Genomic DNA, 24625 nt, shown 5'->3' on the forward strand with positions numbered 1-24625 from the left:
GCGGCGGTGTGACGTCGGGCGCGGGGCCGGCGCTCCGGAAGCGTCCGGGTCGCCCGGCCGGTAGCGGAGCCCTGCGGACCGACCATACCGCTTATTGCCGCCGCGCGCGCCAATTGATGCGCGTGTCCGTTACTCGCGCCACCGCGACGTTAACTCATCGAATAAGTGCATCATTCGGTTTCGTTGAAGTCAACATTTTTATCAGTGAATAAAATATGCGGCTCCGGTTTCGTTCTCTATGAAATCCATATTTTTAAGTTACCAGTGAATAAAAAATATGCGTCTCTTTAAAAATTTCATTAAAATCTTAGTGATATTGAGATGCTTGAACGCTCAAAATGTCGATTACGAAATAGGTAGGTTTTCCCAGTTTTTGAATTAAGTATTGGTAATCTAATTGTAAATGCACCGAAAAATTGTTTGGCATAATAAGTTCTTATTCTATAGAAACTTTTGTTTGATACAGATTTGACAAAACAGATGGCCGGAAACCGGAAATTACTTCTTCAGGGGCTTACCGGTTAGCCATGGTATAGGTTAACTAGCTAAACAGACACAGAGATAATTACTAATCCACTATACCTATCAGCAGAATACACAGCAGCAGTTACATTTTACATGAATTACCTGGAGTTACAGTTAGTTAGGTACTTCCTATTGTTACACCCTGCCAATACCTTGCGACAACATACTCAAAGAATTACTGCTAGCATTCTATTAAGAGCCTAATTCGTGCTCTGATTAAACTGACTGACCAACGATTGGTATTCACCTATGGATTGTCCACCAAAAGAGAGATCGATTATCACCGGGACTTTTGTATAGATGCGGTTGTGGGTCATAGCGCTGAACTGCCTTGCAATGTGACGGCGGAGACTGAAGGCGACAAACTCAGCATCCTCGCGTGGTACAACACTACCTTAGCTGCGATGCTCAACTCTTCATCAGCATTCTACAGGTAAATTATCAAAATAACTAGTACTTATTACACATGCCAATCCATCGCGCTTTATCCGTAAGGTCGCGGTCTCGGGCATTGGGTGTAGATAAAAAAATATCGCGAAATTGTGGCCTCGTCCACCGATCCGGATTCCCGATGAATCACTTAATGTACCGTTAGTGGGCTTACAGGTACCTAGTATTATTTTGTTCTTCCGCCGCTGGAATAAGGTATAATTGCTTTTATAATTACTTCTTCTTCTAATTCATGTTGGGATGTAAGGCTCGAATAACAGATTTCTGTAGCTTGCTCCATGTCGAGAGTTTTTAATTCCCGCTCAACCGAGCGTCGCCAGGTCTCTTTGGGGCGCCACCTTTTGCGTTTTCCACGCGCACACCAGGTCAGAGCTCGTCGGGACGGGGGTTTCACAGGTCATTTAAGGACATGACCAATCCACCGCCACTTCCGTGTGTTTGCCGGTCAGGTCTTTCCGGACATATCATGTCTCGCACCCGTATAGTTAGGACAGACGTAACGTTGGAGGTGAATATTCTCAGCTTCGTACTTCGTGATATAGTGTACGACTTCCAGACTGTAATTAATTACTTAAGTACAACTTATTATTTCTTGTACTTATTTTTTTTTTAATTATGATTTCTTATTATTTTTAACATAAGAAAACAAATGTAATGCTGATGTAAGAGATGTAGATACGTATCAATTATCTTCTCGGTAAGTAAGCTAAATATTACGACAAAGTGAAGATAAAATTTGAATAAAAAACATTTTTCTTCTGTCATGTTGTCATTCTGAGTAATGTAAAAAAACAATGTTAGTAGGCAACCAATTAGATCCCAACTATCTAAGTATTTCCTTTCAAAGTTTCTGATAGTAATCCAGGCACCAAGTTGTAAGACTTATCGTCTGAACCAACAGCCGCGACTTACGTTCCGACGACTACGGTGAAAGCGGCAGCACCTCGTCCGATGACGACACTGACGGGAGATACCAGCTGATAGCACACGAAGAAGACGGCCTGAACAACCTTCTCATACATTCCGTGAGGCCCTCGGATGCAGGACTCTATTACTGCCTAGCTGACTTCGCTACGAGCCCTTCGCACAAGACATTTGTGCAACTCAATGTGATACGTAAGTAATAATGATTCGAAATCAAATGCAACGATACTTCTTTTACTTGTCTTGACTAAGAGATTTCACTATCCAACTGAAATATATAATATACAGATAAGTAGGTAATAAGGCTGGCAACTTGTCATCATATGCATCATCATAGGAGATGGCTGACTTTGATCATCCCAATAACGCGTAAGTCATGTGTGTAAAAATACTACTGATTCTGACTATGTGAGCATCTAAGATAGTTCGATCCTGTAGAGGACAGGTATAATCAAATAGCTATTAAACGCCCTTACATGACCCACTCTCGGTCTCCCTTCAATCAACCTGATGCCTTGGCATGGCACACTAGTCTACTGCGTCGTAAGTAGGCCAGTGGAATGCCAACTACAGTTGAAACACAACAGCTTTATTAGAAAACGAAGTTAAAGTCGATACTCAGCCTTTTTGTTTTCATTCCTCAACTAAATGTGAGAGATAACTAAAACCCGGATATGTTTGAGTCGGACTCACGTACGAAGGGTTCCTTACCACTGACTATGTAAACAACAGTATTTTATAAATGATATAATTTCATATTGGCTACCTGTTGCCATTATTGTTATTGAGCAAAAAAAGGGGCAAACAAATCGCGTTTGCTCTATGGGAGCCCCCTTAACTATATTTTTTACTATTTGTTGTTATAGTGACAACAGAAATACATAATTTGTGAAACAGCCTGGTGACAGACAGACAAACAGCGAAGTCTTACTAATAGGGTCCTGTTTTACCCTTTGGGAACGGAACCCTAAACAATAAATGTTTGCAAAGAAAATAATAAAAATAGACAACTCGATGTTATTGCTGATTCATAGGAATCCTAAAAGCGCTCTGCGGGATGTATATTTACCTCAGCGAGGCCGGAGCCACTTTTAATTGGTGTGCGCGCTTTAATGAGGAAGCTGCCAGCGCCGGAACAATTCCCTTCATTTATAGAACAATTACGCGACGTAAATATTACGTCAGATTATCATACACGTTAATTTACATACGCCCTTTTATACTTCTTTCTTTCAATCCGACCGTCAATGAAATGTCGCGGAAGTTGTAAATGATTCGATGAATGAATGTACCTACTTACACGATGAGTATATTGTCTGTCTGGGTTGTGTCAAGTGCCGGGATTCATTAGGCAGGATTACATAGGTACTTATCTACTTATTTACTTGAGATTTTTTAGTCATAATGAAAACATACCTTTCCTAGTGCCAGTGCAAATGTGCCGTGAAGTTCCTCCTACCTACTTTTGAAGTACGGCGTGGGTCGATTCCACCCACTAGGGTCGATTAATTCTTTCAAATATTTTTTCCTCTCAGACGACGCCCTGAGCCGAGGTTCGCGCCCAACTGGGCACCCTCAGGCCTGATGTCTTAAACGTTGTACCGGGTGAGAGCCTTCAGCGCTCCCCATTTGTCCGGCCAAGTAGTTAATGCCATCTGCGGCAAATTTACAATAAGTAGCGTCAAAAAAAAAACCGGAAAAGTGATAATTTCGCAGGTATCCGTTTGCGCCTTTTTCTTCTGCGGGATTTCCCTAGCATTCACGGTCGATGTAATGAGCGAGTGAATAAGTATATATATATATATATATATATATATATATATATATATATATATATATATATATATATATATATATATACTTACAGCTATGCACATTATAACATTTAGTTAGGACACAATTAAACAAGGTAAAACAGTACTTACTTATGTGTTAGCCAATTACAAGTGAACACAACATTCATAACTTATAAAAAGAAAACAACATCTAGTCTGTGGAGGCTAACTTCTCAGCGGCAAAGCGGCGGTCATGCCGTTGCATACCGTCACACCCCTCATAATGTAATTTAATATTTAAACAGTATTCTTTTTTCTGAAGTTACGATTCCCAATCAATTTATGAAATATGTATTTATTTACATCTTCAAAACTACAGAGCCACCGCAACATCTGTGGGTGATCCACGAGAACGGAACTCGATTAGTGACCGCCAGCGCTGGCTCCAACGCTAGTGAAAACATCGGGCCTTATTACGTGGGCGATAAGGTGTACCTTTTCTGCGTTGCCTTTGGAGGTAGGTGTAAAATATGAACCACCCTTGTAAGATTCGTTTTTTGGTACTACTGGTAGTACCACGGGCAACATTTTCTTCCCCTAGTACTACTACGGTGCTTGGTACTACGGAAAGAAAATTCTATCTGTGGTACTACTAACATTTAGTAAAAATATTCTTAGTTTTTATAACAGCTCCTATATTGTTTAATTAAATCTATTTTACAATTTAAGCCTGAATCCGCGGCCTGCTAGGGAGGCATGTGCCCAGTAGTGTGACATATATAAGCTATTTAAATTATGTTTATGTATGTTACAATTTAAGCAAGTAGTTACTACAAACAAATCAAATCAAATATACTTTATTGCACACAATATACAAAACAAATTAACACAGATGATGATACAGTACAATCTGGCGGCCTTATTGCTAAGCAGCAATTAAACACAAACAGTACGCAAACAGTAGTTAAACACTGGAAAACTTGGAGCCATACATTGCGAGAGACTCTATATTTGAACCAATACGTAGAATAGTATACTTAGATGTTTTTGTCGCGTAGTCAATACCGTTGGTTCATATATCACGCGGATTCGCGCGCAATAAACGGAATCCATGCTACGAATACAGGTAATTTTATCGCTATAGGTTTCAGTAAGTAACTAAAAATAACAAGTTTTGCTTTGTCTTTTTCACAATAGACATATAGTTACCAATAACTGTAAAAAAGCAACTATAATCTAGAAGAGTATAATTTATCAATTAAAACAGTAAAATTCGTCACTTTTGTAATCAAAGACAACTTGCAGCCACTGTTGATACGATGTCGTAAGCTGGATATGATGATCCTTATGGTTGTCTTTGATTACTTGTGGCTCTGCCCACCCCATTAGGGATTACGGGCGTGAGTTTATGTATGTGTATGTGTCGTCACTTTTGTTTATCCAAGGTAAACCGTTGGCAAACCTGACGTGGTGGGCGCAGAACCGTCCGCTGAAGGATACGTCGACGCCGATATCGGAGCACCGCGTGCGCAGCGACATCGAGTACGGGCCGCTGACGCGCGAGGACCACGGCTCCATGCTCTCCTGCACCGCAGCCAACCACGGCGGCCCATCGGACCTCGCCATTGACGTCATCATCGACATGTACCGTAAGTTCATTAACCTCAGCAGAGGAAAAAGAAAAAACCTGTTGTTAGAGATGCAAATGGGAACCAATATTAGGCAGCTAAATTACCTAGGTAACCGAAATTATTTTCTTTACCTATATTTTTTTAAGAACGTCTAGAGCCCCGTGCCGAGGTTTTTCTTGCAGCTACTTTTCCTCGGCTGTACAGGTTGTGAGAAGTTGCAGTAGTTTTAGGATGAGGCGTTCGACATGAATATATTTGTGTATAAATTAACGATTCAAATTGTAACTATGTTACCTAAAGAATAGAAATATTTTTGAGTTTGAATCATGAAAGTGAAGTTCTAAATACAAAACAAATTAATTGATTAACCAGTGCCAAGATAATGCAGTGTTGAACTTGACGCCAGTACCAATAATATCTGGAAGTAATTATGAGGCCTTATGCACTGGATCTATCCACTCCAATTAAGATAACAGGCGTGAAGTTTATATACGAAGTGGGGATTCCATTTGTCATCTGACGAATTGTGGCTCTGCCTACCCCAATAAAGATTTCAAGCGAGAGTACTTTGCGTGAACTATTACTTAGTATATTATATACCCAATTGGGCTACTCAGAGGTACATCCATCGCAAGATGAACTAAATACCCACACTTCACTGAGCTTTCTGTCAAACCAATGTCAATCACACTTCCTGTCTCATAATTAGCTGATGTAAGACACTGATTCCCAAGATACAGGCTTAAGCTTAGTTTGGGACTCAGGGTTTAACAATTAATTTGTGCAATCATGTGTAAACCCAAATTGTACAAATCAATTTTATAAATAAATCAATTTTATTATTATTATTTTTTTAATGTGATAGGTGGTGAGCCGTACCTTTCGACGTCTGTAATGATCGAGCCAACGTTGTTAGTGAAAATTGGGCTTAAAATAATAATTACTCATTGGTACAAGTCCGGTACTGGGGATCGAACCAGTACTTTCCATTTGAGAAGCAAGCCATTAAAACACTAACGGCACACCCCGGACACTTCATACAAACAACCTCGTTGTACACAGACACCACACATTGACGTTATCGTACACGCGCGTCTGTGTGTGTGACGTATGACGCCATACGGTTCTAGCCTAAACTATGTCCGAGGGCGGGTGAGGTAAACCTAGCTCAGACGCTGGTGGGGAGCGGAGAGTTGTCTTTCTATACGTAGTATTATTAGGTAATTATGGTGACGGTGTTTTATAACTTTTAATTAATATACCTCTTGATCTTCGCAGTGCCTCCGGAATTGATTTCAATCCGCGACATGACAGCCGCCACCGACGGGACCACGACGGCTGGGCGCGCATACGCAGGCCAGCAACTGCGACTGCAGTGCCGGGTGTTCGGAGCGCTGCCCACCCCCGAAATACAGTGGCGGCTCAACGACGACGCACTCGACTTACAACAGAATATTACTATTGTAACTCACTCACTCTATTGTAACTCTAAGTGACTTATAAAATCTGCATGTACGATACAAATGACAACACAGCTTGAATTTGTCCCATCTAGTCGATTATTCCACATGTTACAATAGTAACGGCCTCCGTGGTCGAGTTGTTGATCGGTGGACTCACTATCCGAAGGCTCTGGGTTCGAATCCCAGTGGGGACATATCACAAAAATCACTTTGAGATCCCTAGTTTGGTTAGGACATTACAGATTGATCACCTGATTGTCCAAAAGTAGGATGATCCGTGCTTTGGAAGGCACGTTAAGCCGTTGGTCCCGGTTACTACTTATGTAAGTATGTAGTCGTTACATGAGCCAAGTCATGGGCCTTTGGCGGTTTAATAATAACCCTGACATCAGGGTTAATGAGGCTAATATTCCACCTCACAACCCACACGATAAGAAGAGAAGAAGAATAGTTATGATTAATGAGGTAAGTATTCTAATATAGCTTGATATGTAATGACAGCACGACAGAGAATAGTCTAAAATACCACATCAAATCAATTCATCTAAAAAGTAATACTGCAATTTGACGAATATACCTAAAAGTGCTTTGCGTGTATTGCTTTTTTAAAAGTGCTTCAGTGTGCCCTTTTTATATCTCATGACAGCTTTAGTTCTAAGTAAGCTATATTGAATGATGATGATGTGATTCAGTGATCCAGCCGATTTCGGCTACGGCGACTGCTTCAATTCCGAAGTTCATGTGCTCGCGTGAGGCTTATATAACCGATCTTGTTGAGAAAGATCCTCGCACATAGCGAGCATGTGAGCACACGATGATTGTCGACGGTGGTCGGGCTTTCAATTCATCGCGCTTGGCATCAATGTTTCATCATCATCATCACGTCCAAGCCGTGTTCGTGACGGCGACTCCTAAATGAATGTATACGATGCCGTTGACGTTCAAAGTCTTGATATAATGCTATAAAATTGACCACATATTTTGTCTAACAGCCAGAGCCATCACAACGCCTTGTTGTCAGTGAAGTTGTACTGCCGATAACGGAGGAGCATGATGAGGCGAGGATCACTTGCTGCGCACCCGCCAACCAACGGGACGAAGAAGCTTTACTATGCCCTCAAGCAATGCCACTCACAGTGCTGTGTGAGTACCTACCAGTAATATACGTAATTATACAGGGTGTTAGTGACATCGTAACGAACACTGAGGGGGATAATTCGGGCCATGGTTCTGAGTTAATATTAAGTGGAATTTTTGTCGCAAAATTAATGAAATTTTTGACGATTTGCGAAACTTTTGCGACAGATAATTCCACTTGATAACTACTCAGAATAATGGTCTGAATCATTCCTCAAAGTTTTCGTTACGATGTCACTAACAGCCTGTATAACCAGGCGCAGGCTAGTTAACCCATCGCTCATATACCTACGATCCAGCAAGAAGATCGATGGTGCTAGGTAATACTACTCAAGCTTTTTGACGTAACAGCGTGCGAGACAAACAGTCCGCGTGCGCTCTCCTTTACTCCTTACCGGCTTACGGTCAATTAGGTGATTCAGACTAAAGTAACACCCAAACGGGAGAGGTAAATCTGGCTTGGAGTTCGACACGAATAGGCTAGTTTCCAACTAGTCAAGTCAGTTACTTTTTACTAAACGTCAAAACACGAAATTACTATGGAATTTGTATGAAAAAGCACACAGTGACGTCTTAGATAAACGTAATAAACGTATTCAAATAAAGAATATTGAATATATATGACGGCGCATCCTACTGCGTCGGGTGGTTTCGTCTGGACGAAGTTGGAACAGAGTGTTCGACAGCCGACACTCTAGCGAAGCGTCGTGTCTCTGGCAGCACTACGCCATCTTGTTTATGACTTTTTGAGCTAGCGCGCCAAGATTTGCGACGAATCGCTAAATTCCTGTGTGATTATTGTGATTTTAATTAGAATTTGTGAACTGTTGTGTTATTGCAGTTAAGGATTAGTTGTCGGTGTAATTAACTTTGTAATGTTATTGGATTACCTAAATTGAATTTTTATTACATTATATAGAGTTGAAGTGTTTCTTGAAGTTATAGTTTTATTCAGTGTCTAAACTTTATTTAAATTACTTGGATCGAGATGTGTGATAGTGAAGGCCCCTCTGAACTCATATATATAATAAACGTCGGACTTATTATTACGTTTTTCTTGATTAAAATTCATAAATACGTTAAATAGAAAAAAAGAAAATGTTTTTCGTTAGTTTTAGATCTATATTTATTTAGTAATCAGAATTTCATAATTTATCTTGAACCTAGTTAGGACCTAATTGGTGCGAGTGGAGAGTAGTATTTTTTATTCTATGCTACTGCAACAAAAAGAAGTAGTTGTAGGAGGTTTAGGGGAATTTCAAAGACCCATTTATCTAACTATCTCGATACATGTTAGTTTCAGGTACTATTTGCGTCATATCACAATAAATATCTATAATACGCCAGACGTAAATTGAATGCATTAATTTGTTATCCTCGTGGTCCATTGTATCAAAAGTATGAAGTTAATCGATTCGAGTTTGAACGAGATTATACAAGGAAAAAGGGGTTTGGTGGCAAGTTTTATTAAATTAATAAAATGACATGCGTCATATTTTAGTTAGCTTTGAGCTCACCTCTTCAGCGATATGTCTAACATGGAAAAATAATATGAAATATTTTTAATACTGTCTAACACAAATTGCAATTCCCTCTTAGTTCATTTATTTTAAAGGGACCTAACACAGAAATACCGAAACGTCACTACCAATCAGATTTAACCTTTGATAAATTCAAATTGTATTAGACCCGGTTGACGGGTTGACTACTTGAATTTTTCCTTTTTTTTAAAAGAATAAAGCCAATATTCTGTTCCAGATAAACCAATATTACAAATCTTAGTCGACGGCGAGATGGAGAACGAGACGCTATGTGTTGTAAAGGGTTCTAACTTGGCACTAAACTGCACGCACAGGGCTAATCCTGCTGTCTACCAGATTGAATGGTTTCATGAGGTACTCAATCAAATTCTCTCTTACTTGTCCGGTTGACAAGCGGTTGTACACAGCAAGCGGTATTCTTCTGAAAATATAAAAAAAATACGCAGTTGGAGTCTGCGCCACGAAAGAAGATACATTTCAAAATACATACAGGGTGTTAGTGACATCGTAACCAAAACTTTGAGGGATGATTAGAAGTATGGATCTGAAACTAATTTAAAAAAAACTAAAATTTTCATGAATTTTCCGACAGGATATTCCACTTGATATGATATCAACTCAGAATCATGGTCTCAGTAATCCCCTTCAGTATTCGTTACGGTATCACTAACACCCATACCTACTTGTATGGCTACATGTATGTACTTGTACGGGGTGTAAGTGACATCGTAACGAATACTGGGAGGGATGATTCAGGTCATTATTCTGAGTTAATATTAAGTGAAATGTTCTATCGCAAAAGTAAAGAATTGAAAATAATAAAAAAAAAACATTAATTTTGCTATCGCAAAAGTAAAGAATTGAAAATAATTAAAAAAAAACATTAATTTTGCGACGGAAAATTTCACTTGATATTAACCCAGAATTATCGGTCTGAAACATTTCCCTCAATATTCGTTACGATGTTACTAACACTCTGTATTGTAAAAGTAATAAAATTCTAGTAGGAAGTAATGAAAGTGACCGCCACCACCAAACTTTACGGAGCGAATTAAGACATTTTGTAAATAAGTTCCAATGACGATCATTACTCTTTAAAACGTAGAAAACGGTGCTTCAATCCCACATGTGTCATTATGCTGTCACGTATAAAATTATAAGCTTTTAAAATACCAACTTTTTTACAGGACGATATAATAAACCTCGATGAAGATGAGGATTTACCGATGCAACCTGTGTTGGAACTGAAGAACGTGACAGAAGCTGACGCGGGAGAATACGTGTGCGCTGGCAGAAATGATGTGGATACAACTTACAGCGAACCTATAGTCATACAAGTCACTTGTACGTACTCTAATTAGTACCTAACAAATACTCTATTTCACACATAGGGAATACAAAGCAAAAAGATAGAAGGAGTACAATATGCGACCTACCTATACCTACCTATCTATCTACCTGTGGGCTTAGCACCGTAAGCGCGCGACTCTTTCTCGCCTCGACATACGTCACCCGTCACTCTCTCACAGTACTGCACAGAAAGAGACAGATGATCTCTGTCGCGGCGAGAAAGAGTCGCGTGCTTACGGTGCTAAGCCCGCTAGTACAGTCATGAGCAATATAATGTACCCAATTTAGGACTCTGTCGCACTAACATATTTGACATTTAGTGAGACTTACAGTTCAATTTGTCAAAAAAGTTAATGTGACATGGTACCAAAGTGTATACATATTAATGCTCGTGACCGTACCTATTAGATGATGTAAGCCGGACAAAAATAGGTCAATGACCATACAGTTCTGATAAAAATGTTCTCCGCCCCTAGTCCAGAACGCGAACGTTTGGTTCTGCAGGTGATCGCAAACTGGGTGTCCAAAATTAAAATCACTGGTCACAATATCAGTCGTGTCTTGACCTAAACATTGCGCGACTAGCCTAATGGTCAATCCGTAGTGGATAACAAATCCATCTTCCGTGTTTTCTCATTTAAAGATAAAGTACCGCCAATTAGGATATGGCTGTGAGCTAATGTTATGTTGTTTACAAACTCAGCAATTTTTCTCAGCATTACCGTTATTTTCCAGACCCAGCATACTGTGAAGACGTGGACATAGCAGAATACGGACTAGGTGAGGGCGAGAGTATAAACATCACGTGCAAAGTAAAGAGCAACCCTGAACCATTAGCCTACAGATGGGTGATGGTGAACGAAGCGACAGACGCAGACACCTTTCGACCGACACAACCACACACCGCCACGCAAACTGACGACGCTACGCTGCAATACCAGAGGCCTAATGGAACCGCGTTTAGTAAGTCCTGTTAACAATAATTTAGGACGCCACACATATAGCAACAATATAATGACCTCCGTGGTCCAGTGGTTCGAGTGTTGGGCTCACGATCCGGAGGGACATATCACAAAAATCACTTTGTGATCCCTAGTTTGGTTAGGATATTACAGGGTGATCACCTGATTGTCCGAAAGTAAGATGATCCGTGCTACGGAATGTACGTTAAGCCGTTGGTCCCGGTTACTATTTACTGATGTAAGTGAGTAATCGTTACATGTGCCATGTCAGGGGCGTTTGGCTGCTCAATCATAACCCTGACACCAAGGTTGATGAGGCTGGTATTCCACCTCTTAACCCACTCGATATGAAGATGATGAAGATGAATGGACATTGAGAAAAAAAAACCATTGTAAATGTAAATTATTTGAAATTGAAAATGCCCGTTCATTACTCTAGAAAAGCATATCCATTAAACAAATAAAATAATTACCGTTACTCAATACTATATAAACCCTTCCAATTCACATGGAACAGGCGGGTTAAATGGCCACATCGATATTCGCAATTCGTCTAAAAAAGCAATATTGCAATTTGACATTTGCTTTCTGAGATGAATTGCTTCGATGTGGCTATTTTAACCCCCCAGTAATTAAGAGGCTTTCACTTGAAAGATCTATTCTCTCTCTTCTATCGTGTGGGTTGTGAGATGGATTACCAACCTCATCAACCTTGGTGTCAGGCTATTATTGACATATTGATCTGTTAGCTTGTCGACGACAATAATAGTGCTTTAATATTTTCAGATACGATATTCTGCTGGGGATTGAACGGTGTGATGGAAATGGGTCTACCGCACACCCCGTGCACCTTCCTAGTGACCGATGAAACAGTGCCTCGCCCGCCGACTGACTGCAAAGCTGTGAAGGGCGCCTTAGGCGAGATCAGTGTACAATGCGAGGAGGGGCATAATGGCGGGCTTCCACAGGTAACTTAGAAATCATGAAACAAGTACTTACGTACTTTAAAAAAAAAAACAAATATGCCTAATCTGAAAACAGACTACAATATTGTAAATTACGAGACAAGTACTTAAACGGCCTCCGTGGTCCAGTGGTTGAGCGTTGGGCTCACGATCCGGAGATCCTGGGTTCGATTCCCGGTGGGGACATATCACAAAAAAAAAATACTTTGTGGCCCCTAGTTTGGTTAGGACATTACAAGCTGATCACCTGATTGTCCGAAAGTAAGACGATCCGTGCTTCGGAAGGCACGTTAAGCCGTTGGTCCCGGTTACTACTTACTGATGTAAGTACGTAGTCGTTATATATGAGTCATGTCAGGGGCCTTTGGCGACTCAATAGTAACCCTGACACCAGGGTTGATGAGGTTGGTAATTCACCTCACAACCCACACGATAGAAGAAGTACTTGAAAAAATAATCAAATATGCAAAATGTGTGCCATGCATAATCCGAGTTATTAACCCAAATACCTCCACCAACCTGCAGTGGAGCATCGTGGTGAAGTATGCTCCATACGCCCTCCGGTTGATTGAGGGGAGGTCTGTGCCCAGCAGTGGGACGTATATAGGCTGTTTATGGTATGTTATGCATAATCTGAAAACCAATAGACTAAAATAAAACACATAAATGACGAAGTTCATTTTTAAAAATGTAGTAAAATAAATACTAGTTCATATCCTCAAAAATACAAGACGAATGAACAATGGAGCTTTAAAAGAGCTGTGTAATTAATTTTACGATGTCCTTACAGAAATTTAAGTTCAGCGTGTACACGGTGGATACAGACAAAGAGATTGTATCTATAATCAGTTTGGAACCAAAGTTTATCATCCAAGAACCGAAGGAAGACAACTACAGGTTCGTCATAATCGCAACCAATGATAAGGGAAACAGCATTTGTGTGGAAATCGACAAAGAAAACATTATTGATGAAACCAAAGGTAACGAATTTTATATAATCGGGCGATTTATATTATACAGGGTGTTAGTGACATCGGAACAAAAACTTTGAGGGATGATTCAGGCCATGATTCTGAGTTGATATCAAGCGGAATTTTCCGTCGCAAAAGTATGGAACGGAAAATAATTTAAATAAGCTCTAAAATTTTCATGACTTCTCCGACAGGAAATTCCACTTGATATCGACTCAGAATCATGGTCTGAATTATCCCCTTCAGTATTCGTTACAGTGTCATTAACACCCATACCTACTTTGTATGGCTACTGTATGTACTTGTATAGGGTGTAAGTGACATCGTAACGAATACTGAGAGGGATGATTCAGCTGATTATTCTGAGTTAATATCAAGTGGAATTTTCCATCGAAAAAGTATAGAATTGAAAATAATTAAAAAAATAAATAAAAAAATAACATGAATTTTGCGACGCAAAATTCCACTTGATATTAACTCAGAATCATGGTCTGAATCATCCCTCTGAGTATTTGTTACGATGTCACTAACACCCTGTATAGTGGTCCCGATTCCTGCAAACACATCCCATTTTTAAATTTTCTTATCCGCCGAAAGATGATTGATAAATGAATAACCCGGGCGAACAAAATAGGTATCTCGCTCATATTCATCCGGATTGACGTGTGCTGTCAACTAAATTCTATCGAGTTATTGCCCAAAATACAATTTTGAAAGGGCTTTTTAAATTTCTGCCTAAAATTGACGTGTGTTCCATAAATTATATGCCTGTTAATTACCCGTAACTTTTTTACAGAGTATAAGAAAATGACAGGTATTACTTAAAATAAAATTAAATGGTGTGTTCAGGAATCAGCACCAATATCCTACTCGCGTCAGACAAATACTGCGCGGTTCGCCGCTTAAATTAATGATGATGATCAATAAGAATCCCTTTACAGAAGACACGACGCCAAAAAACGCAGTGACTAACATAACAACGTTGGCGTTGTCTCTGTGTGGCGGCGTGGCGTTGGTGGCGCTAGCGGCGTGTGGGCTGGTGCTCTGTGCGCATGACCGAGGCTCGCGGATAGACCTGCCACGTGCGCTGTCTGACCCGCCTCTCTGTGCTTATAACACTGAAGGTATGTCTCTGTGGTGTGGTGTAGTTCTACCGCTAGTTCTACCGCGTACACTGTCTGACCGGCCACTCCGTGTTTATAATACTGAAGATATCCATAACTTGCAATGTGGTAGCGAACAGAGGTGACTAGTTTCAATATAAGACGAGCACCAGTCGATCCGTGATAGGCTATCTTCCGGGTCTATTTGTGATTCTAATCCTTCTAAGAACTAGGAACAGTTCATACATGTATACATAATTTTATTAAAATTGGCGAGTTTTCGCGAGACCAACACACGCGCTAAGAACTACGAACTCGAATTACAAAACGACTTCTTTTTTCAGAATCAAATTGCGAAACCTATCACGACAGTGACGATGGCAGCGATTGTAACGTGAGACGAACGGAGTCTTTCCGAAGAGCCATGTCGAGGTATCCGTCTTCAAAGAACTATGACGTCAGAAGAACGAGTTCATTCCATTCAGCACGATACATGAACGATATGGCCGAACAGGAGGTGGCCAAGTGTAGCGACATGCTGAGACACAACCCTGGCTGTAGAGTGCACTCGCTGCAAAATATCAGCAGAAAACGGGAAATGGAAGCGGCATGTGACCATCTTATAATGCACCTACCACCGGAGACCAATTACCATGTAGCCAAACCTGTAAGAAATATAACTTCATTCATTCACTCATTATTTCGTAATACTTCCGTTAGATTTTTCGTTCATTGCAAACTAATTTCTTCGAGTTATGATTAACATTGATGCATACATTTCAGATGAACACCTTTTACACGATGCCAAGAAAACAAAGAAGCAGAAAGCATATAAGCGATGACGCATCTGAAATAACCCAGACTTCCGACGGATTCTCGTTGCCGCCTCCTCCTGACGAGTTCGGCACATACCGAGCCGCGACTAGAATCAAGGATATTCCTGCTAAATCGACCCCCACCTACACTACTATAAAGAAATCGCCAAAGGAACCCCCGAAGCAGTATAATGACGTCATCATATCGCCAATGAACACAGTAGGCTTGCCGACTATAAGCGGGCACCCGAACAGCGTGTATTCATACCCCGATAACGATCACCATGTGAGTACTAACCCCTTTGATGACTCGCCATAGTTAGTCCCATCACTAACACTAATCGCCATCTTTCATTTGAAGGGCACGCAGTCAACGGCTGGCTTCTTAACAACTTTCCAAAGTTAACTCTAGTCTATGGATATAAACTAAGTTAAGTAATAGTTACCATTACAGATCTCGTCTAAGCATTTTTTGGTACGGGAAACTTTGTATCTAAACACAATTTTACTCAAATAATTATTGTTTATTTACAAAAATAGAAATCAACCACATAGTGCCTTCATCGCTATCGCTTTTAACAATTATTTTACATGCACATGATTAGGAATACTCCGTGACAAGATCTTCGATGCCAAGCTAGTTTTGTACGTATAATATTTAAAGCAAAATTGAAAATCAGTCACTGCCATTTCTATTATATTACTTAGGGAGATATTTTTATTTATTAGTGTAATATTACTGTTGCAATTACTTAAAATTTTTGTATGTGTACTATGGATGTGTAAAATAAAAATATTCCAGTCAGTTCGGGTTTCATTTTTGAATTCCAAGTTTGAAAAATGCAATTTGAAAATATGTTATAAAATGTCAAAGGCTTATAATGTAAATAAAAAAAAACGAGATTAACAAGAGGAAACTGAGAGAAAGACACATGATTAAATTATCTTAAAAAGAAAATGGATACCTATTACTAACTAACAATTCAATCCATACGATCTAGGTGCGCCTGCGCAACTGACAGTCTGTCGATGAGGCGTTGAGTGTTAGGCCGAGCCTGCAAGGGAAAAAATAAAACTGTGTCAGTTATGTAGCTATAAGGTATGATAATAATAATGAAAACTAAGATTTAGAATTGTGGCTCTGCGCAACCCATGACGGGCGTAAGTTTATGTATTTCGTAATAAAAACTATAGTACTTAATAACAGCTAAGATAGAGCCTCCAGCAGCAGCGTATGTCATGTGTATACAGTTACCTGCAGCGTGTGTCATGTATATACAGTTACCTGCAGCGTGTGTCATGTGTATAGTTACCTGCAGCCTGTGTCATGTGTATACAGTTACCTGCAGTGTGTGTCATGTGTATACAATTACCTGCAGCGTGTGTCATGTGTGTACGATAACCTGCAGCGCGTGTGATGTGTATATAGTTATATGCAGCACGTGTCGTGTGTATAGTTACCTGCAGCGCGGAGAGCGCACACTCGTGCAGGTCCTTGCAGCGCGCGAGCGCACGGCGCCGCTGCGCGGGCGGTAGCGGCGCCAGCTCCGCGCGCGCCGCCTCCAGCAGCAGCGCCGCCGCGCCGCACACGTGCGTCTCATCGCCGCAACCCAACCACACGCGCTCGTTCACGCTCACCAATCTAAAACAAACATTACACTGTCAAGTCCATGGGTCCACTCGTAAATAACAAAAAAATAACCCTCGTGTGGACGCACCTTAAGGGTGGGTTTAGACCGAATCAGAGAAGAGAGGTGGCGAGCGGAGATATTTAAGAGTCAACCAATCACAGTGACGGAAAAAGCGACAGAATCTTCGCTCTTTCTTCCTCGCATGTTGTAATTATTTGATTCCGCACGTCTCTGATTTTCTCGACTATGGTGAAATTTAGAAACTCTCAGAAGAACTCGGAATTAGGATTCATCGATTCCCTAAGTAATTATAACAGCTACAAAACCCGTCAGATTTTATTTCTTAGGAGACAAAGAATAATGATCAATTCTGAGTTCAATGGATACAAGATAATAAACCGCCAACACACCAATATAATTATGATACTAATGTGTACTCACTTTATATAGACATCTAACACTTGTTCTAGCGAGACTCCTATGTTAAGCACGGCTCTAAACACCATACTTTGGTCTGCCTGCATTTTACAGCTCATTATTTCTAGCTGACGAACAATGAAGTCTGGAAATAATAAGGGCAATAATTAAATTAACAGAAATGACAGATTGTGTGATATTGTGATATCACAACACACAAAAAATACTTACACAACGGGAAGCAGTGGCCGGTGTTAACGTATTCGCGGCCCAAAGTGGTGAACTTGCTGAGCACCGAGGCGAGGCGGTCCTCGGGGGTGGGCAGGCAACGCGCAGCCGACTCTGCCTCCGCCAGGATATTGCTCCAAATGTTCTCTACTAGCAGAGCGTCGTTGTGTCCAGAGCACTGCACGATAGCCAACTTGCATTCCCACAGGTTGTAGCGGTCCGCGTACTCTTCGTACAACTGTTGGGTGATAACGAAGTGTAAAGAAGAAAGGTTGATACAATGGAAAGCTATACACGAGATGAAAAAAAGGAGTTTTGCAAGTTTAGCAACCATTCTATAGCCAACTGAACGTGCTGGAGTTTGACGCTGACGTAAGCCGCTTCGCTATGATGTATAAAATGCGAAATGTCATACGTATGACGCTCACTTTCGGAAGGGGGTTGAAAAAATGTACTTGCGCAAAGGTGAAAGATTGCAGAACATAGAACCAGAACATTATTATTTTATTTTATTCTTGCTACGAAAACGAATGTTCTCTTTTATCCTCCTGCCTCTATCCCACCTTTAGTGAGCTCGGCATGTATTCCTCTTCCATCTCATTTATTAGTCGGCATCTCAGTACTCACACCTTTCACACACGTAATTATCCTTCTTCTTATATCTGTCCACATTCATACTCATCACGTCTAAATCGGCCTTGACGTTTCCCGCGCAGCCAGCTAGCGTACCTGCGTGATCTCGAGCAGCTCGTCGTCGAGGCGGCGCAGGTGGCGCGGCGGCGGCTGCAGCGCGGCGGCGGCGGCCCTTACGGCGGCCTGCACGCGCGCCACCTCGCCCGCCTCCTCCAGCCGCCGCAGCAGCTCGCCGCCGCCGCCGCCGCCCGCGCCGCCCGCGCCGCGCACGCACACTATGCCCGCCGACACCCACGACATGCGCTGCGCCAGCGTGGCGCCGGTGCTGGGGAGGGACACGTAACGTCAATGATACATTATACATACACAAACGCCATCTAGTAGTAACGATATGTATCTAAAGTACGAAGAAATAGTGAACAAAAAATATTTTCTAGTATTTTTTACAGGAAACTCGTCGTGTCGACGAAATGTTTGTTCGTTTTATATTTATTAATATAAATTAAACAGACTCACAAACATACTTGCGCCTTTATATTAGTTTGATAAAACACTCACCCAGGTCTAGTAGCCAAGCCCTCGAGCACGTGCGCGGCCGCGAGGTGATCTCCGCATTTTTCCAGAACTTTCCATAAGAGGTCTAGTAGATGTAGTGCCGTAGGCGGAGGCGCTGAGCGCGCCGCCGCTTGCAGGTAAGTGCGCAGGGATGGAGGCGGAGCCGTGCCCAGGGACAGCAGTTCTAAAGCAGAAATATTGTGATTGAAACAAAAACTCTCAATAATGCAAGGTTCTAAATCTGCGAATAAAGTTTCCCAAAACAAAAAGTTACAATATAGAAAGTTCCGAGGATTATTTCAGGGATTCCAGGAAAGCAAAAATTCTTCTGTGGAAAACTGACAACTTACCTGAGCCCAAGTTTTTGGAAACAAGCCATTCATAGACAGCTACGTGTAAAAGTTCGTCCTCTCGCGACAAACATTCCCAGACCAATTTTCTTCCCTGAAAATATAATTAAATTTTAGTATGTTTGAACGGATTTCTTGAAAAAAATAAAATAACTATGTAACGTATTTATACTTTACCTGATAACTGGCATCAGCTGATGATATAGCGTTTACTGAACTCGTGGATTCGTTCGCAGATGTGTCTGAGCTACGTTCGTACAGTCTTTCGAGTGCGGCGCAGACTTCGCGATATATTTCCATTCTGAAAACAGATAAACACTAAGCGCCTTGTCTACTGTTTTGTGTGAGTAAATGTATAAAATGGACAGTTAGTACCTTCTGTAATAAGCAATATGTCCTTCTCTGTCTTGTGAAGGCTGATCGCTTTTGTAGTAATGCAGAGCTTTGTCTTGCGGGTCGATTTTGTTAGCACACGCCACACATAACTCCACGACACCGGAATAAAATCCAACCGTCAACAATTTCGAACAAACCAGAGGTAAGTTCACGTTTGGTGCCACGTCCTAAAAAATAAAACAGCGATTTACTGACCTGTATCTTAGTAAATTGAGAGTTATTGAGGACAGAAGAGGCAAGACGATTGGACACTTAATAAGACACGACGACTTTATTAAAAACATCATAGAAGGGAAGCTACAAGAAAAGAGATGAAGGGGAAGACCAAGAAGAGCTTACATGGAACAGATTAAAGAGAAGACGAACGTCGTGTCTTATAAGGAAGTGAAGCAATTGGCCTTTCATAGACAAGAATGGCGAATGCCACACCCACAAGAGCATGGCTCTTAAATTAGTGATGTGATGAAGATCTTAGTATATTTTGCGATTACAAAATGACAAAAATATTAAATACATACCACACAGAGTTTTAAGGCCTGCTGCAGCATTTCTTCCCGTTCCGACGGATTCTTTTGTTGTTTGGCGAATATCAACAACTCATTGGCCTGCAAAAGAATTATTTTATATGACATCTCTGCAATAAATGACAACTGGATCGTACTAGCTAGTGTTTACTTTAGTTCCTTACCTTTGAGCAGGTAGCGTCCTCTTGTCGATACAAAGTCGGGCAAAGTTGTCTCAGTTTCTGTGAGATGCCGTCGACGGAGGCGTTATCACGCAAGTATCCCGCGACCAGAGACCCTAGAAGTAAGCAAGCTACTTCTTGTCCACCTACCAATAGCTCCCTGAAAGATATGTTTATTAACTTTACTCACATTACCGTGACGATGTCGTCACTACTTGATAAATTGGTGGATTGTTGGTAGTCATAGGACTTGAGTAAACACCAAATAAACAGCTATTGATGAAGAACTAAACATGAAAAGCGTTAATTAATATGTAAATGACGCCATTTTTAACGTAAAAATAAATATTATCTGATGGAAAAGGATAGTAAGTGAAGCTAGGAAGAGGAATACCAAAATACATTCTACAGAAGGGTATTTAACTAGACGGATGCCCGCATATTGGAAGAGTTCCAAAAAATCCAGCACGGACTAATCCTGTTACTTCAAAGAACATCTTCAATAATCTTTTTACAAGTGGTCATTTACCTGAAGCTAGCCGCTTGCAAGGCTTGTTGTTGTTCTGGTGGAAGACTGGCTGCGATCACGTGGAACTGATGCTCGCACAGAACTTTCCATAGGCTCAACATTTCTATCGCCATTGCTGTATAAACATCATCATTTTAGTTTTGATACATTTGAAACTTACTATTACTAGATATTTTACATAAATAGTTGCTATCAATATAGGCCGAAGATTCAACTACGAGACTCAACTATGTTGCTGCCAACAAGAACTGTGTAGTGAAAATGGGTGACGATTTATTGTCATATAAGAGCGTGGATTTAGCCGGCTATTAGCCGTAAATAACACGTCCGCCAACCTGCAGTAGAGCAGCGCGGTGGAGTATGCTCCATACCCCCTCTGGTTGATTGAGGGGAGGCGTGCGCCCATCAGTGGGACGTATATAGGCCGGTTATATTATAAGACCGTAGACTTATTATGAACGGTATTAGGAGTCTAAAACGAAAATATATAAAGTTCAATACACACAGATGAACATGTTGAGCGCGAGCAGCGAGGCGTGCTCGTCGGAGTGCGGCGGCGCGGCCGTGCGCTGCATGAAGGCGGCCACGCGCTGCAGCCGCTGCACTATGTGCGCACAGTCGGAGCCCGTCACGCGCGAGCATAGCTGCGTACAAACATGAATCCGTTACTTTCAAAAGATCACCAACAAACACTTATTAACAGACAATATTCTGTTTCAGTTTTAGCCTACTTCTATCACTTACTTCATGTGGTATCAGGGTTATTTTGAGCCGTGAAAAGCTCCTCACATGGCTCATGTATCAGTAAGTAGCCTTCCGAAGCACGGATCATATTAATATTAACCTAAACAAACTAGGGATAACTTACAACCGTTTTGGAACGTGATAAGCTAGACGCATACAGTGCCAGGAAAAAAGAACTTTGTTTGCTGTTTCATACACAATTCAGCGCCCCAACTCGCTTTCTCGAAGAGAAGAAGCGGTGCAGGAATCCCCTCAAAATCGTGGAAATTATAATTACCCTTGCAGACAAACTACCACAGATCATCTGACAAGCAAAATATGTCACCAAAAGGTTACTTTTCCATCTTATACATATACGTTCTTTTCATTTGCGGCCTTTGAAATGTGGTGTTGAAGGACGATGGAAAGACTAAATTGGACAGAAAGAGTTACCAATGGGGAAGTGCTAGTAAGAGTAAGAGAAAAGAATCAAATATTCAGAGTTATTGAGAACAGAAGAGCCAAGACGATTCGACACTTAACAAGACACGACGAATTTATTAAAAACGTAATAGAAGAGAATCTAAGGTAAGTAAGGTAATCAAGGAAAGAGAGGAAGGGGAAGCCAAGAAGACCTTACATGGAACAGATTAAAGAGAATGTGAACATAGTGTCTTATAAGGAAGTGAAAGTATATACCTTTATAGTGTGTTTTTTATAGTGTATTTACCTTTTATAGACAAGAATGGAGAATGCTACACCGACAAGAGTGGTTTTTAAATTAATGATGAACGAACAAAAACATAATATAGAGAAGATAATGTTATTATTTGATATCAAAAATAAGATAACATAGCACCACACCAAAAAATACTTACAAATTCCTTATTATCAGGCGTCGACGATTTGGACACGCATCTCAAGTTCCAAATGGGGGCAAGAATCCGTCCAACATAGATGTAAAGCCCGTTGTGTTTGGCGCTGTATTCTACTTGTACGGAGAAATTAGGGTCTCTTTGTTGCTGGGACATATTGCCAATGAATGTGGACTGGTTGAAACCAGGAGTCATCATGTTTTGTTGGAACGGACTTTGGAGGGATTGGTTGGGGGAGCCAGGGTAGGACTGATTGAGCCCAGGTTGTTGATAAGACTGGTTCATCTTTCCCGGCTGGATTTGACCTTGAGGGCCGCGCATCGTCATCGGTGTTGACATTTGGCGAGGCGAGAACTTTGGAGAGGCTGTAAAGAAAATGTGATGATTACTCTTGACGAACTTACTATAAAGAGTTTTGTATTGTATTATACTATTATGAAAATGTTTTGGAATTTACTTTTATTGCACTGTTAAAGATACTTTTGCTGTAGGCAGAGAATAACGTATAGAAAGCCAATGTTCCGCTCCCCACCTGCGGCTAAGCTTGGTTGACCTTACCCCTTTTGGTTTCTCTTTAGTCTTCAATCGTATGGGCATTAGACGTCACGCACACAGGTGCGCGTGTACGATAACGTCAATGTGTAGTGTCTGTGTAAAACAAGCTTGTTTGTATGAAGTATCAGGGGTGTGCAGGTTAGCTTTCTTTCAGAATAGTTTTATCACGGTACGCCAGTTTACGTTACCGTCAATGTCGTCAACCTCTTGATTAAAGTACTCTCATCAGGAGCGTGGCTGGGGCATTGCGCCACTCTCTATTTTGTACATTTCTTTATGCTGTCTACCTCAAATCCCACGAAGTACTTAAGTAAATTTGTGGCTAACCCTATCAAAGGCTTCGGTCTTTTTGGGTTGCTACTGTAACATTGCATTAAAAACAATTTATCGCGATAACACGCTCTCTTGGATCTGTTTTGGGGTGTAAATTAGCTATAAGAACTTGTAATAATAAATAAATAAATAAAATTCAACGACAAAATATCAACATACCCATCGACGCCTGCAGCTGAGCGGTTTGGTTTTGCGGGTATAGGGGCGCGGGAGTCAGCTGACTGCCATACAGGTAGAAGGCGCGCGTGGCCCACTCGCTGATAGACAAGTCGCCGCTCATCGTGTCCTCACACGCCAGGTACAACGCGCACGCGCACGCCTGGTCTATACTGTGCAACTGATGGAGAAAAAAAGTGATCTTATTTGAACAACACATGTCTCAACATTGCTAGGTCATGAAAGGATGGCTCCTTTCTGACCTACCTTTGTATACCTTTTGTTATCTTTTTTATTCGGTCTGCATTTAATAAAGCTGCTCCATTTTTATTTCGTAACTATTTCAAGGCGTTTAAGAAACTTACACACTGTACAAAATATATATATGTACTAGAAAAAGGGTGAGCTTCCATCAAACCGGAAAGGAAACGATCGAAAATGTGTAGGAATCGACCGTAAGAGAGGGAGTGACAGAACGTCTTCTTTTTCGCTCCTATGTTGATTCCGAACGTCTCGTCTCCTTTTCGCGTTAGTAGAAACCCACCACAATAGGGTCGTAGTGTGCGTGTACCTGGAAGAAGTCCTTGACGGGCTGCGCGTCAGGCCCGCGGCAGTCCCGCAGCAGCGCGCGCAGCAGGTCGGGCGCCGCCCCCGCCGCCAGCAGCGCCGCGCCGCCGCCCGTCACCACGGCCCAGCGGGACACGCTCCACACCTCTGCACACGTACATTACAAACATAATACTACACATAGCTCCTCTTATTTACAGCTGCCGCAGTCTGTATTTCGAAAACATTACGATTGAGTCTTTTCGACTATAGACTGTATTTCGTTTATAGACCGAAAAATATATTTTGGCGCATGGTAAACGTCGAAACTAAAATTGTAAAGACCCTTGTATATCTATATCTTTGTTTAATAGACAACAGCCCTCGTGGCAGGAGAATCG

The 24625-nt window shown here is 41.2% G+C and overlaps 2 protein-coding genes across 2 annotated transcripts in view; one reads left to right on the plus strand and one right to left on the minus strand.

The window, feature by feature from the left end:
* Positions 1-16492, plus strand: LOC126367594 (neogenin-like). Its single transcript, XM_050011182.1, has 15 exons — positions 1-356; positions 826-958; positions 1877-2091; positions 4054-4191; positions 5120-5323; positions 6584-6768; positions 7761-7911; positions 9664-9800; positions 10634-10790; positions 11532-11759; positions 12545-12726; positions 13514-13703; positions 14636-14818; positions 15142-15464; positions 15581-16492. The coding sequence occupies exons 1-15, from the start codon at positions 278-280 to the stop codon at positions 15929-15931; spliced, it is 2856 nt and encodes a 951-aa protein (XP_049867139.1). The 5' UTR covers positions 1-277; the 3' UTR covers positions 15932-16492.
* Positions 16116-24625, minus strand: part of LOC126367592 (nuclear pore complex protein Nup154) — a 13434-nt gene continuing 4924 nt past the window's right edge. The window contains exons 10-25 of the mRNA XM_050011180.1: positions 24250-24392; positions 23682-23859; positions 22638-22999; positions 21542-21680; positions 21037-21151; positions 20511-20667; positions 20341-20427; positions 19802-19989; positions 19604-19727; positions 19427-19520; positions 19080-19260; positions 18618-18846; positions 17892-18126; positions 17685-17805; positions 17074-17254; positions 16116-16667 (exon numbers count right to left, since the gene is read on the minus strand). Of these exons, the coding sequence (XP_049867137.1) occupies positions 16596-16667; positions 17074-17254; positions 17685-17805; positions 17892-18126; positions 18618-18846; positions 19080-19260; positions 19427-19520; positions 19604-19727; positions 19802-19989; positions 20341-20427; positions 20511-20667; positions 21037-21151; positions 21542-21680; positions 22638-22999; positions 23682-23859; positions 24250-24392 (2606 nt within the window). The 3' untranslated portion in view covers positions 16116-16595. The remainder of the gene's footprint in view (positions 16668-17073; positions 17255-17684; positions 17806-17891; positions 18127-18617; positions 18847-19079; positions 19261-19426; positions 19521-19603; positions 19728-19801; positions 19990-20340; positions 20428-20510; positions 20668-21036; positions 21152-21541; positions 21681-22637; positions 23000-23681; positions 23860-24249; positions 24393-24625) is intronic.

Source organism: Pectinophora gossypiella, chromosome 6, assembly GCF_024362695.1.
Source record: "Pectinophora gossypiella chromosome 6, ilPecGoss1.1, whole genome shotgun sequence".
Taxonomy (NCBI): domain Eukaryota; kingdom Metazoa; phylum Arthropoda; class Insecta; order Lepidoptera; family Gelechiidae; genus Pectinophora; species Pectinophora gossypiella.

Excerpts from the sequence above, each read along its gene's own strand:
- LOC126367594 (XM_050011182.1), top strand. The coding sequence starts at position 278 with ATGCGTCTCTTTAAAAATTTCATTAAAATCTTAGTGATATTGAGATGC. Across the intron at positions 959-1,876 it reads TCTTCATCAGCATTCTACAG|CCGCGACTTACGTTCCGACG; the intron begins GTAAATTATCAA and ends CTGAACCAACAG. Across the intron at positions 11,760-12,544 it reads GCCTAATGGAACCGCGTTTA|ATACGATATTCTGCTGGGGA; the intron begins GTAAGTCCTGTT and ends TAATATTTTCAG.